The sequence below is a fragment of the Amphiura filiformis genome, chromosome 2, assembly GCF_039555335.1.
Source record: "Amphiura filiformis chromosome 2, Afil_fr2py, whole genome shotgun sequence".
Taxonomy (NCBI): Eukaryota; Metazoa; Echinodermata; class Ophiuroidea; order Amphilepidida; family Amphiuridae; genus Amphiura; species Amphiura filiformis.
This window is the reverse complement of record NC_092629.1, coordinates 85412968-85428331: the sequence shown is the minus strand read 5'-3', so window position 1 is coordinate 85428331 and position 15364 is coordinate 85412968. Positions and strand designations below refer to the sequence as shown.

Below are 15364 nucleotides of genomic sequence, written 5' to 3'. Positions count from 1 at the left end.
TTAGAGATAGCGAACCTTATAGATAGCGGACCTTATTTAAAATCAGAGATAGCGAACCTTAGGGATACCGGGATTGTTAACATTAGAGATAGCGGACCTTATTTTAAATTAGTGATAGCGAACCTTAGAGATAGCGAACCTTCAATAAATTAGTGATATCGAACCTTAGAAATACCGAACCTTTTTCAAAATTAGTGATATCGAACCTTAGGTATAGCGAACCTTTTTCGTAATTAGTGATAACGAACCTTAGAGATAGCGAACCTTAGAGATAGCGAACCTTAGAGATAGCGAACCATAACCGAAAAGAGCAGGTAGGGCAACTACTTGATTATATTTCTACGTGTTCATACTACATACTCTGAAAATTTTAGAAAATTCGCAAGTGTCCGTTTTTTTAAAATCACATTTTTGTTCCTAAAATGGGGGTTATAGCGCCCTCAACGGGCACTCTCTCCATAGGGCTACATGTAAAGACCAGTTATAGACAAATGGCCCTAAATAAAATGGACTCGTTCATTTTTCCTCAAATTTTGCATATGATGTAGATTTAACATCTGGAATGTAATGCAAGTGGTGTCGTTGCTGCTCTTGTAAATTCATTTATAAAATGTCCGCCCCGACCATATTCCAAAAACACCTCAACATTTTATGCCAAATTTGCCCCCCCCCCCCCCAAAAAATACTAATTTTCGATTATTTCTGTTTAAAATTACGCTATCATATATATAACATAGCGTAAACCACAACTTTTCAAAGAGCACTTTCAAATCTAGGGACGGTTTTCACAATTAGTTTTGATCGCTGTCGGACTCAAATTCTGTCCGATATCGGATATTTCAAAAGAATAATAATAAACGACTTTTAGAAACAAAAAGTAAGAAACCGTCCCTGAAGAATATTACATTATACCCTGATACAATGGACAAAATGAAACGAGATTTGAAATTTGTTTACCAAAATATTTGCTACAACATTCATCATCCCAGCAAACACAAAAAATTTTCGACATCATTCGCAAAAGGTTAGAAAAGGTTGCCAGATAACGTTTAAATGTCGGGTTATTTAAAGGTTATAAAGGGTATAAAACGTTTTTATAACATTCATATTTTTTAACATATAATGTAATTTAAGTGTAGACAACATATTTGGCAAAAAAATGATTGCCAAAAATATTTTACAATAACATTTTAAATTATTGATGAGATTCATCAGGATCGTTCAAAGTCAAATTAAATAAATGAGTTCTGGTACAGATCAAATAAAAATGAAAGTACTCACTAGATATATTTCAGTTCCTATCAGGAACCTTGTTCACTCTGCAATGACTGTAGTGTTTCTAGATGTCGGCAGTCCTTGGTGGCTGTGATGGTGTTGCCACATTTGTAGGTTGCCGTTTTGAGATGATCTGGTCATAGATTCTGTCCAATTTGTATGCCCCTCGTCCAGGGCCGTTCCTAGGGATTTTGAAGCCCTAGGCAAAGCCTCTCCCTGCCGCCCCACCAAAGCCTACCAAAAAGTGTTAAGGAGGGTTACCAGTAGCGGATCTAGAGCAGTCAGAGGGTGGGGGGTAACTTTTAGGAGGGAAAAGCGGCCATCGCGTCGCGCTTGCGTGACGCAGGGGGGTGTCTGAGGTTGGATGTGCCCCCTCAGAAGTAAGAAACTTTTGCAAATTTAAAATGAAGACCTAATTAAAGCCATTTGGCAGACTATTTTTGTCACTATTGTTGTGTATTGATAAAACCAAAAATTTGCGAAAAGACGGCCCAATTGAAGCCATTCGTGGACAAGTTTGGACTTTTATTGTACAGGGTGTAACAATAAAATGTGTACAATTTTGAAAATAGAATGAATGACACAAGCATGCCGCCTATTTTTTGGTTTGATATTTATATGTCTATCAAGATAATTTCTTTAGCCACCAGATAAGCTTTGTTCCAATAAAATCGTAGGTATACAAGTGAAGATATAGCCAATTATGTAACCTAGTCTTAAAATCGCTTGGGCCACTTTTGTCTAAGTGTTTCAAAAGTGACTGAATAGAGTTGAATCATGGACCAGTTAGACGGCCCTCTTACGATAGGTCGATTTAAACAATGGGGTATTCTAAGTGGTAGAAATGATTACATAATAGAATATCTCCTTGAGTTTTTGAAAGTAACAACTAAGCACTGACATAACAACCTCATTTACAAGAAATCGTGGCTGCAGCACAATACCTTCAACCCCAATTCACTTTGGAATAGCGTATTTTTATGGTTGTGATATTCGGTAGCACGTGGAGTCAAGCAGAAACCATAAGATTGTTTGTCTAGCTCATTTTCCAAACTCACATCTTCCATCAAGGCATAGAATTACATATACCTATGAGAAGTATGTAGAATTTGTTAACAGAAATGCTGGCAAAAGTGGTCGCCCCAAAACAGCTGAACTTAATTTCAAAATCTTATTGTTTTGTACTTATGGATGCAAAAACTGTTCTCGGTTTTACCAATGATATCTCAGGGATATGAGAAATTACTTTATTTGTAAGATAATTTGAAAGAAACTTCATGACTTCATTTATAGAATTTTAAAAAATATCATATTATTATTAAGTTCATGTTAATCATAATTATGAACAAACACCACTTATAATTCTTTTGCACGATAAGCACAATCTACGCGGTTCAAACTTAAAAATACGCTAACATGGCAAAAGTGGCCCAACACGCTTTCTGGAAGATTTAATTAATCGAACATAACTTTTGAACCCAAGCTAGTAAAGAAACCAACTAAACGTCTTCTTTTAGCCAAGATATTACTGATTGTATTGCATATAACATCTGTGCCGTATCTCTATTAGTTTTTTCCTGAGAAGTCAAAATGCAATTGTACAAATTTTATTGTTACACCCTGTATAACTACTTATAATAATATGTACCCATACCGGTATATAAAGTTCCTCCTCAGAAGTGAGAAACTTTTGCAAAGCCATTTGGTGGACTATTTTTGCACTATTATTGTGTAAAATTTTAGTTTGAAAAAGCCGAAAATTTGCGAAATGAGGGCCCAATTGAAGCAATTCGTATAGACAAGTTTTGACCTTTATACCCGGTACTGCTTTATTGTAAACATAAAATTACGCCAATTGACAGGCCAAATACGAGTCATTAATGACTAATTAGGCAAAGACATAATATGGAGGTATCCAAAAGTATATTAAAATAGAAGTTACGAATCAGAATACGATCTTGGTATCCAAAATTATGTAAATGAGTTGAAGGAGGTTATGAGCATGTACATTATTTCGCATATAGTTATACTATTCCAATATCTTTGGATGTAACCCATGACTACACAACCCATTCCAATGATGTTGAATATTCACAACCGAAATAAGTACAGACATACGTCAATGCACCCTTATTGTAGCCATTGTAATTTGCAACTCAAGTTTAAGATCGTAAATTCGTAATCAAAACACAGAGGGTGCTATACAAATTTAAGAAGAAACACATTTTTTCACACACCGTATTCTAACGCTTATAGAATTAAAAACAATTAATGTGATATCAAAATATATTGGAAAAGAACTGCAAATATAATTTTCTCTACTCTGTGCTCCTACTTTATTGTTTTTATGTATTGATCTTATTTCTATATCATATTCCAACGCTCTTAGAATTAAAAACAATTAATGTGAAAACCCAAATATATTGGAAAAGAACTGCAATTGTTATTGTTCTACTTTTTGTTCCTACTTTACTCTCTTTAAATATTTAAATATTTAAAATCTCACTGGCCTTTAAAGATCCATTTATTTAGAACATACAACGCACGACAGCTCTGCGCCGTTAACATATGGACCACAGGGCAAGCTTCCACGATCATAATCACATCGCCCTTCAACTGGGCAAAGATGAACACCTTGTCTATTATCACCGGTTCCTGGAACAACGTCGGGATTTCGATCTACACAAACAAACTCTGTTGGGCTGCCACGATTGTAGTATTCGGACATGAGGTACCCGTAGTATTCTCGTATCCACCCTGATGGACAAATATTAGTGGCAGGAATCATCAGAATTTTTCCCCGGTTTACTTCACAAACGGCACAAGGTACGTCGTGGTCGTGTACTGATGAAAGTGGTGGAAACTCAGACGTCGAGTATTCAGCGCTGTAGACAAATCCTCTATATGACTGGACATTGTCCTCGACGGTGTCATACACCGGTGTCTCTGGAAGACATAGATAATTAGCACCATTGCCATCCTGTTCATACCACTTCCCACCGGTGCGACCTGGAATGATACCATTACGATAACGATCATAGCAAGCCATCAGGACCATTACGTGTTTCCACAACACATAATTGTTTTCAGATCTATAGTGGCCTAAAGCCTAACTTTAACCCTTTTATACGTTTACAGCATCAAATGGCCGCCAAATATATAACAAGGTAGGTGCAACATTATGATAACATATCGATCATTAATTTGAGGTAAGGCATGGACTTTTTGAAAAAAGAGAAATATTCAGCTTATCATTTTTAACACCATCATTGACTGTCAGAAAATGACCAAAATATCTTACTTTATCAGTATTGATCTTTGTCTCGACATATTATTATCAGAGGATGATTTAAGCACTTCCCAGCAAGTCTTGCGGTTAGCACAGCTGTGTGAGTGAACATGACACCACTGCCCGCCCACTGCATACACACGTGCATGGTTAAATTTGAATTTGGACTGATATATTTACAATAAATACACATTCAAAATGCCAGTCGATTTCACATTTTATGTTATCTACAGAAGGTGTGAATTATCCTTCATGCATACATCACTTTAGATCTGAAATCGACCAAGTAATAATGACACACGGGCAATTCTAAAACAACATCTTTTGCACAGAGTTCAATGGGATTTGAAAAGTAAAGTGGCAGTTGAAACTCTAGTGATAACACTTTTACAGTGCATGATGGGGCTTCCTTAAATCATCCTCTGTATTATTATATTAATCAATATTTTATGGTGTAGGTGTATTAGGGATTCAATCATGTTTCACCGTTGTTCATCACCGTTTAACAACGATGCGGCCGCGTCGTCAGCGTGGTTTACTTCGCTCGGGCAGCTTCGTCTGCGTGATTTACTTCGCTAGGGCAGCTTTAGCTGCCCGAGCGAAGTAAACCACGCTGACGACGCGGCCGCGAGCGAAGTAAACCACGCTGACGACGCGGCCGCGAGCGAAGTAAACCACGCTGACGACGCGGCCGCATCGTTGTTAAACGGTGATGAACAACGGTTAAACATGATTGAATCCCTTTCAACAACGAAAAGAAGCTAAAGATCGTAAAATTCACGATTATTTCACGAGGAAATGTCAGTTAATCATTGTCACTAAGCCTTACAAAAACTTCGATGATTTCTCTGTTAATATCAGCAATAAAACTACAGAATAAAACGGCAAAGTTTGGCCGCTACCTGAAAATTACTGAATTCAACTTGTAAGCTTGCATACGCACAAAGGTTCCAGGCATGACGAATTTTACGCGCTCTCGCGTAACGCGTAGTCTCGCTCGCATTCGCGTATACGCTACAGTAAAAGTGTGGATTCATCACGGATTAACAACGGTTGGCTCCTGTACAAAGGTATAGGAGGAGTTGTTGAATTCATTTTATATCAAAACTAGCATTTGGTCTTATGTACAAGATACCGCATGTAAACAGTTCTCTAAATCATATATTGACCTGTCATTTTCTTACCTTCGATACGTAATGTTTTGTTGGTTACCATTAAAAAGCCCGATGTGTGTTAAATTCAAACAAAATATATGTTAAGTTCAAACAAAATGAAAGAGTCGCCTCATAGCTCGTCATAAAAAGTGACAAGAAACTTAACATCAACACTAGCAGTAGCCTTATAATATAGCGCGTACAATCGTCATTAAATATCTAAATATTTACCTGCGTAAACCAATGATGACGTTGATGGACAGTCGTCTCGTCCCCAGCGGATATAAGTAGATCCTTGGGTTCCCGGGTCAGCCGCTATCATCTATATATATATAAACATGCAATCGGTTTTCTCACTAGGTTATTTAATTGCTTATAATATTCGTGTTTAGACCACATGTTTATACGTCTTCCCAGCAAACACAAAACGTTTTATAAAAGGTTGTCAGAAAACGTTTAAATGTCGGGTTATATAAAGGGTATATTAAGAGTATAAAACGTTTGTATAACCTTAAAAAACATTTTTGATAATCTACTGCTCGGCAAACAGAAAACGTTTAAATGTCGGGTTATATAAAGGGTATAAAAACGTTTTAATAACATTTCAAAAACATTCTTGAAAACTTGATACAAAACATTCTAAACAGAATGTTTTTCGGAGTTGAAAAAAATATTTTGCGAAAAATGTTTGCCCAAAATATTTTCAATAACGTTTTAAAAACGCTTTCATGACCTTTATATAACCCGACATTTAAATGTTATTAAAAGGTTTCGAAAAAAAAATGTTAAGAACATTTCTGTGTTTGCTGGGTTCAAATATTTTAACATAATGTTATTTAAGTATTGACACAATATTTGGCAAAAATGTTTGCAAAAATAGTTTACAATAACATTTTTGAAAACATTTAAAAATATTGTTGTAGTGTGTTTTCATACGTTTTAAAACGTTATCACGACCTTTATATATAATAATAATAATAATATGGAGGCGCTTTTAAGTGCATAAACAAAACATGTCTCTATGCCCTTTACAAACAAGAAAATAAATGCTATCTTAAACTACAAACTTACACTACAAACAATAAATACATATTAAATGACATTTGAAATAAATAAGTGAGTTTTGAGTTGCGATTTGAATGAGTTCAGAGAATGTGCTTGACGAATATGAATTGGTAACTTATTCCATAGTGTGGGAGCGGCAACTGAGAAGGCACGCTTAGCATAAGAAGTTGAAAATCTTGGTGAAACAAGTTGGTGTTGTGAACTAGAACGAAGTGACCGAGGTGGATTGTAAAAAGAAACAAGTTCAGCAATATATTCCGGTGACTGACCATTGACGGCTTTGTATGTAAGAAGTAGAATCTTGTAAATGATGCGTTTGTGGATAGGCAACCAATGAAGTTGTTATAAGACCCTGAAATATGATCAGATTTCTTTGTTCTGGTGATGAGACGCGCAGCAGTGTTTTGGATTCGTTGAAGTTTGTCAATCTGAGCACAAGGTAAGCCATAAAGAAGTGAGTTGCAGTTGTCAAGATGAGATGTTATAAAGGCATGGACAAGTCGTTCAGTTTGGGAATTGTCAAGATATTTCCTTATTTGGCTGATCTTCCAGATGGCATAAGTTGCAGTACGACAAATGTTTGTAATATGATTGTTCAGAGAGAGTTTATCATCCACAAGGATGCCCAGATCACGAGCCTCAGGTGAGGGTTCAATGAGTGATGTACCAATTGTTACAGGAGGAAGTTGAGCAGAGTTAATGAATTGGGAAGTAACATGGATAAGTTCAGTTTTTGAATCGTTGAGTTTCAGTTTGTTCTGAATCATCCATGCCTTCACATCATCAATGCACTGTTCTAGTCTTGAAAGCACATTTGTTGTTTCAGATTTCTTAAAATTGTGTATATTTGAGTGTCATCAGCATATTGCATTTTCTCTAAACCGTGAGCATTGATAATATCTTCGACGGGAGAAATATACATGGTGAACAGCTGTGGTCCCAAAACGGAGCCCTGCGGGACTCCACAGAATAACATGTGTTTATCAGAATCAGTGTTATTAATATTTACAAACTGAGAGCGGCCAGTCAAATATGATCTAAAAAAGGCAAGAACAATACCATGAATTCCAAATCTCTCGGAAAGACGCTGTATCAGAAGTTCCTGATCAATCGTATCAAACGCAGCGCTAAGATCTAAAAGAACTAGCGCTGCCTCGTTGTGTTTATCAACTGCACGTAGCAAGTCATTTATAACACGAACCATAGCAGTTTCAGTTGAATGAAACTTCCGATAAGCAGACTGGGTTATGGCATGCAGATTATTTGCTTGCAGATGTTCATCATACTGCAGTTACTGTCCGTTTTCCTATACACAATACACAGTGCTCTTTCCCATTGACGCGTGACCCCTACAAATAGCCCTACGTTAAAACTATGGGGATATGACTAGTTAACGTCGCTGTGTGAAAAATAACCGGCCAATATTAAAAGTACTCTTCTAAAGTTCTAGAAAATATAGTTTTTAACATGTCCTAAATTTTAGCTAATTTAGATGTTTGGAAATATTCGTACTTTGGTGTTTTAGTTAATGTTATAGGTAATAGTACATTGCCTAGTTAACGTCGCTGTGTGAAAAATAACCGGCCAATATTAAAAGTACTCTTCTAAAATTCTAGACAATATAGTTTTGTAACATGTCCTAAATTTTTAGCTAATTTAGGTGTTTGGAGAGGGTCGTACTTTTGTGTTTTAGGAAGGACATGTAAACGACAGATAACACCAAAAATATGAAGAAATTATTTTAAAACCGTGTTAAGTCAACAATCATTATGTTGCTCATTTTCAAGAATGCTGGTTTACAAAAAGCACGCCATTGTCTGATTTCGTGAACAAAGCCACACATACCATTGTTTCCTTTCGTTTCCTTTATAATCGGTTACCCAACTGAAGCTATGAATACCAGCTTTATTGCGATATCGCACATGAAAACAGACACTTGTAGGCTACTTGTGCACAACCAGAGAAGATCCGATTTAATCAGTTGAGCTGTTTCAATGAGTGTTATCTTGGTTTAATAGCTTTTAATGGGGTTAAGTCCTGCAAAGGTCGAGATGAATTCTACTGTAGACATGACTGCATCATGTTCAACTGTTTTGACACAACACGCTCTACAATCTTGGAGACATAGTATAGATTAGAAATTGGTCTGTAATTACTGAGACTCTCTTTGTCCAAGTTACTCTTTTTCAAAAGAGGAGTTACGTGAGCAATTTTATATGAATCGGGGAAAATACCGGAGGTAAGACTTAAATTTACAATCTTAGTTATTACAGGAAGTAACTCATCACAACAGTTTTTAAGCAACCAGGTAGGTATTGGATCTGCCCGACAAGAGCTAGATGGAGACTCCATGATGACCTTGCGAACATCTTCCTGATCAACCTGATGAAATTGGTCAAAACAGGCACTACAATTATCATGAAGATCAACTGACACCTTCAGGTCAGATGACTGATCTAGACTCTCACGTAATTTGTAAATTTTGTTCTCAAAAAGGAAGCAAATTGATTCGCAAGATCAATGGGGTCATCAACAGATGGAAGAACCTTGGTAGATTTGTTAGAACAAAGGCTGTCAACCGTACGAAAAAGTTGTTTTTGATCACAAGTGGCAACCTTTTCTTTATGATAATTAGTCTGGGCTGTTTCAAGTAAAGCTTTGTATTTCCTTATTTCATCCTTAAAATCTGTTTATGAACTTCAAGGCCAGATTGCATCCATTTACGTTCAGCACGACGTTTGTCCTGCTTGGCCTCACGAAGTTCAGTAGTGAACCACGGGGCATTGGGTCGCAAAGTAACAGCACGCTTAATTTCAGGAGCATGAATGTCATAAATGGATTTAAGAGCAGTGTCATAATGCTCAACAAGATCTTCTAGATTATCCTTTGGAGATTCATAAATAAAGGACGATTCAATGTCGTGACGAAACTTGGGAATGTCAATATCACGAGTTTTCCGGTAACAAATGACTTTCTTGGATGGTTTTGGTCTACAAATGCTTATATTGCATTCAACAGCAAAGTGGTCGAGGAAGGTCTCTAACAATATTGATATTAGAGACCAAGCCATCAGATTTTCTGGTCAGAATAAGGTCTAAAGTGTGACCAGAAATATGAGTAGCTCCTCTGACATGCTGCTGAAGATCGGCAGACTCAATAAGGTCTAAAAATTGACATGCTTCCCTATCATCAGGAACGTCAACGTGGAAGTTGAAGTCCCCATTCAGGATGATCTGTCCAGGAAAGGTGCTAGCATTTTCAAGGAAACTCGAGAATTCAGTAAAGAACAGTTTAGCAGTAAGCTTGTTTTTCTTGGAAGGATATATTCTGTAAATGGTATAAATCCTTACAGATGGTCCATGGGCAGGGAAGATTGTAACATGAAGGCACTCAAAGGATGTAAAATTGTAAGTACCGCCCAGCGTTGCCCCAAACCCCTTCCTGAGGATAATAAAACACCACCTCCTCTACAACCAATTCTGGGATAATGATAAATATCAAAATCAGGAAAGGTATTTCTGAGATCACTTAATGTACGCAAATCACGATTATCACCATCAAGCCAACTTTCAGTAATTGCAAGGATATGTAACTTATCTGAAATCATTAAGTCAGATATGACATGAGTTTTTCTGCGCATGGATTGAGCATTCCATGTTGCAAAATGAGTGTCCGTTTCTGGGGATGGGAATTGAACAAACTCCAACTTTCTCAAATTATGTTTATTACGAAATTGTTCAGGATGGTGGGAAATGGAAGAACGCTGGGTAACAATAACAGGAATTGTTTGGTTGATGGACTGTGTATTAATACGTTCCGGTTGTAATGACAAACGATGACCCTGCTTACGAACACCTCCTCTCACACCTCTGTGTGTACATTTAGACTGAATGCCCAATGATTTAATGTTCAGCCATGTTCTTAAAGGCACACTTTGTTTTTTACAGTTGGTTTGAAGTGATAGTAACTGAGTTCTATTATACGAGATTCGTTCACAGCTTTGGGTAGAGATTGATTCCACAAGGGTATCTGGTCCAGGGTTAGGGTTAATATCTCCAGCAATTAATAATTGAAGTCGGAATGAAGCTGTTGAGTTTGAGTAATAATTGATACAAGTACCAAGATACTTGTTGTGATGAAGAGTTTTGTTGTTGACAGGTATTATATCAGTTGTATACTTATCTAGAACCATTCCATCATGGTCACTGATGCATAAGCAAATGATGATCAAGGCAATCAAGTTATAATGCATGGTTGCTCCCAAAATACAGTGTCCTTGGATGATATTGATCTGCTATTTGTTGTGGATACTGGTCCAAACCATGTATACTGACTAGCAATACACATCCAAGATGAAAAATAGGAACAAAATACCATGAAAATCTCCAAATACGTTGACACAAAGTCCAACTATGAAGACAGTTTATGTCCTTATACTAAACCACTACAATTGTTGAAAAATTTGAAGCAATACTCCAACTAAAAGTTGTAAACAGCTGACTTTTGTTGGAGCTATAAGTTGGTGTGGCAGCCTGCTATACTTTTATGAAAAATCCATCTCTGCCGGCATTTCAAATGAAGAAACTATAACCCGACATTTTAATGTTATTAAAACGTTTTTACCTAAACCAAAAGCCAAAATATAACTTATTTAAAACGTTTTTAAAACGTTTTTGTGTTTGCTGGGTTCTACAAGGTGTCCCAGAATGATTTATACCGTGTTTGAACAAAATATCAAAAATATATTGTCAACAGTGTATCTAATCTTAATAAGTGCAATACAATGCCACACATGTCTCCAACTTATTTTGTGAATTTCATGGAAATAGCTTGATTCGTTTTCGCGTGACATTGCTATTACTGAAAATGGACGAAAACGGCATGTGTGTAATTTACAGTACAAAGGCATCATAACACATGGATCCTTTATCACCATCGTTCAGCCGCACTGTGCAATATATTGGAGACATCCTACATTCTTTTACAGGAAATACACCAAATTTGGCACAGATGTAGAGCTTACAATGCAAAATAATCCTTGATATGGGATTAAGTGAAACATTTCAATATGACATCCGATATTTAGGTTGAAAAACATACTTTTTATGTGATTTTTACCCAATCTTTACCCAAAAATGTCATTATTACAGAAGATATAACTTCCTCAAGCACCCTCCGCAGGGTGCTTGAGGATTTGCCAATATATTGTGGACATAAATGCATGCTGTGACACTAAGGACGAACCTTCTCTATACTTTTATGAAAAATCCATCTCTGCCGGCATTTCAAATGAAGAAACTAACACACCGCAATAATTGGCTTCACAACTGCCGCCAAAGAAAGAATAGTTTAAGATCACTTAAGTGTAGCAAATCCTTTATTCCATACAAGGATTGCTTCGTAAACGATAGATATCGACTATTTAGTAGAATTAAGAACAGGACACAACAAATATACTGCATAACATTTTCCAAATAACTTTGTGCTGAACGGATAGTAATTTTACAGATTTTCAAAATAGGTTGCTTTGTCAAAACTTGGAATTCACCATTTTTACGCAATCCTCTCTAACTTCTACTAGAAACGTCCAAATTTTAAAATCTAAAACATCAGAGAAAGCTAAATATATGTAAAACTTTAAATGCAAAACAATATGACCAATAGAAATGACGTTCATACCTAAAAAAATTCCATCTTTCCCGGTATAAATCATTATGGGACACCCTGTATACGGGTTTTTTTGTACGTCACAGATCCCGGGTTATAAAAAATAAATCTTCCATTAAATTAAATGTTGGTTATACACTAATTTTTACTTTTGATTGTAATACGCTATTGTAATGGTCTATTACATGTGAAATCCATAAACCCCTATAGAAGACATAACCTCAATCTTCCACACATGGAATGTGAGATTACCTGTAGTAGGAATTCAAATTGAATGAACGCAGCTTTTAAGAGCGTGACCTTTTTGCGTACACTGCGCGATGTACCCCAGCGTGTGTGACTGTGCGTGAGTAACGCGGAAGTGAATCCGACCATGCCAACGCACTCGTGATTGGGTAGCATTGTATCCAAGGTTGTGCGTTCGCATTGTAGTTTGAAACACGCAATATACGATCGCGGTTGGATCGAGTACAGCTGTTGAAAGCTGTGTTCATTCAATTGGAATTCCTTCTATACACCCCTTGTGTATGCATGGACAAAAGAGATAACAGACAATTCCCAAACAGTCAAAGTCTCAGCATCATCCGATAATGAGGGTCGATTGTTCCATGAAATGCGACAGGCTACGCACGTACCGCGTAAACGCGGAGACACGCAAAGCTCTATCGCGTTTACGCGAAGGCACGCTACGCCGGTGTGATTGTTAAACACGTATGACAATCGGCCCTCATGAATATGCGATGAATTCACAGCATACAAATCACGGGGACTTTGACTGGTTGCGAATGGGTTGTAGTAGTCTGTGGGCAGGGCCGTTCCTATGGACTTTGCCGCCCTAGGTAAAGCCTCTCACTGCCGCCCCACCAAAGCATACTAAAAAAGTGTCAAGGGGGTTACCCCTTGAAAACTCATCAGTTTAGACATTGGAGGGATGGGGTTGGAAAAAATTCTTGAAGTATAGTGAATTCATCACCTTTTGGCGACATAATAAGTTCGTGGCACAAATTCTTGCGCAGCGCGCTAAACATTTTGCCATTTTGAAGCTAAACTGTTTGAATGTGGTGCAAAAATGTAATAAATTCGCTCGAAGCACGAAAGAAATTGCATTTTGGGACTAAAACGGCCAAATATGAGGTTAATTTGTCAGAAACCCAACATTGGGGGGAGGGGGTGATTTTTTCTTTTTATCCGCCCTCATTATTTCTCCCCTTTTCTTTCTCCAAAAAAAAAATCCTCCCTTTTTTCTTTTTTTCGCCTTTTTTCGCGCCCCTCTGCGTTTGCCGCCCTAGGCGACCGCCTTACCTGGCCCCATGGTCGGAACGGCCCTGTCTTTGGAAATATGTTTTTCAACTGGAATAGCCTAATAAGTTCTTACCTCGGTTTCTTTGAACCCGTCCAAATCGATATTTTGCTCGTCCCCGGATCTTCCCGCTCTGGCCGAAACCAATGACGTCATTCCATTATAAAGAATAATGGAAATCAGCAAAAAAGATTTGTTCCCAAATAGCATGATGTGATCAAAGCCTGGAAACAAATGAAAATATTGCGTAAATTTCATCGTCTCAGAGAACGCCACTGAGCAATTACTTTGTTATTACCATGCATTTATTGATACCGAATGCTGTATGCGCTATTAAGACCTTGTCGATAACATACTTTGTCTATTATATAAAATTTCGGTTATCATGATTTCTTTAATAACATAGCAACGACAGATACTACTCTCCATTCTAGAAAAATACAGCACTATTTTTTTTTCTAATTAAAAAAATATTATTCTTTAGAAAGTCAAATTTTACTATTTTTGCAATTTGAGGGGAAATGGGCCAAAAACATGAAATTTTGCACGTTTTCTTACAATTGTAGGCATTCAAAATCTTGAGTATAGAGTAAGAGTTAGCTCATAATTTTAATATTTTGTGTTATTTTTGCTAATTGGTTATGAAAAAGATTAGAAAATGTGTTTTCCAAAAATTAGTCACTTTCAAAATCCGACTTGAAGCCACTCAAGCGCCCATAACTCAACCAAATGATATCGTAGAGCAACAAAAGAGGTATCAAAATGCGCAGGAGAAAGCTGCGCTTTATATACATTAAATAAGTTTTTGCTATATATTTCAGTTCCCGATATATTTAATCATTTATAATCGTTTCGATACTTTCTGGGTTGAGTTTAGTAGCTCTGACAGTAAATATTTGTGCTATCAAACCAGGCCATTATTTTCTTTCAAAAAGTTCATGTCTGGCCTAATGAATACCCAATTACTTTACTGGTTATTATGTTAAACAAGTAAACCTCATTATATGTACATCAAGTAGCCTACTCAAGGACATTAATCAGAACTTAGTACTCCGCGCACTACGCGATAGCGCACACGCGATACGCACCGCGAGCTCGCGTTATACGCACCACGAGCACGCGTTAGCGAGCCACGCGCACGCGATAGCGCGCGGACAGAGGACGGACACGCCATAATTAGTATTAAGATGTCACTTACATAACCAACGTTGTCGAGTGGCGTGTGCAATGGGCCACTGGCCATTTAAGTTATTGAGAGGTGAGAGTATATGTGACGTAGTATATCAAAAGGAGACACTTTAGGGCAGGTTATCAATTTTGAGTGTTTTACATCTTAAATATAGAGATATGTTGCTCCACAACGTCATTTTTCCCAATGAAATCGGACATTCCTTAGCGAAGATATTGGGTTCATAAGTTGTGATATTATATCGGCCTTTAAACATTATTATTGACAATATGTACATGCATAAATACGCGTATTTAGGGTTTCTCTACCATTTGTGCCGAAATTCCTTCCCACAATGCAATATGCGTATTGCATAACAAAGAATATTGATTAACCTCCGAACTATATCTATTGTTATGCAAAACGCTTATAGCATTGTGGGAAGG

The 15364-nt window shown here is 37.0% G+C and overlaps 1 protein-coding gene across 1 annotated transcript; it reads right to left on the bottom strand.

Moving 5' to 3' along the window:
- Positions 1-3799: 3799 nt before the first annotated feature.
- Positions 3800-4324, bottom strand: LOC140144231 (short-chain collagen C4-like). Its single transcript, XM_072166051.1, has one exon. It carries the CDS (start codon positions 4322-4324, stop codon positions 3800-3802), a length of 525 nt encoding a protein of 174 aa, XP_072022152.1.
- Positions 4325-15364: the final 11040 nt, after the last annotated feature.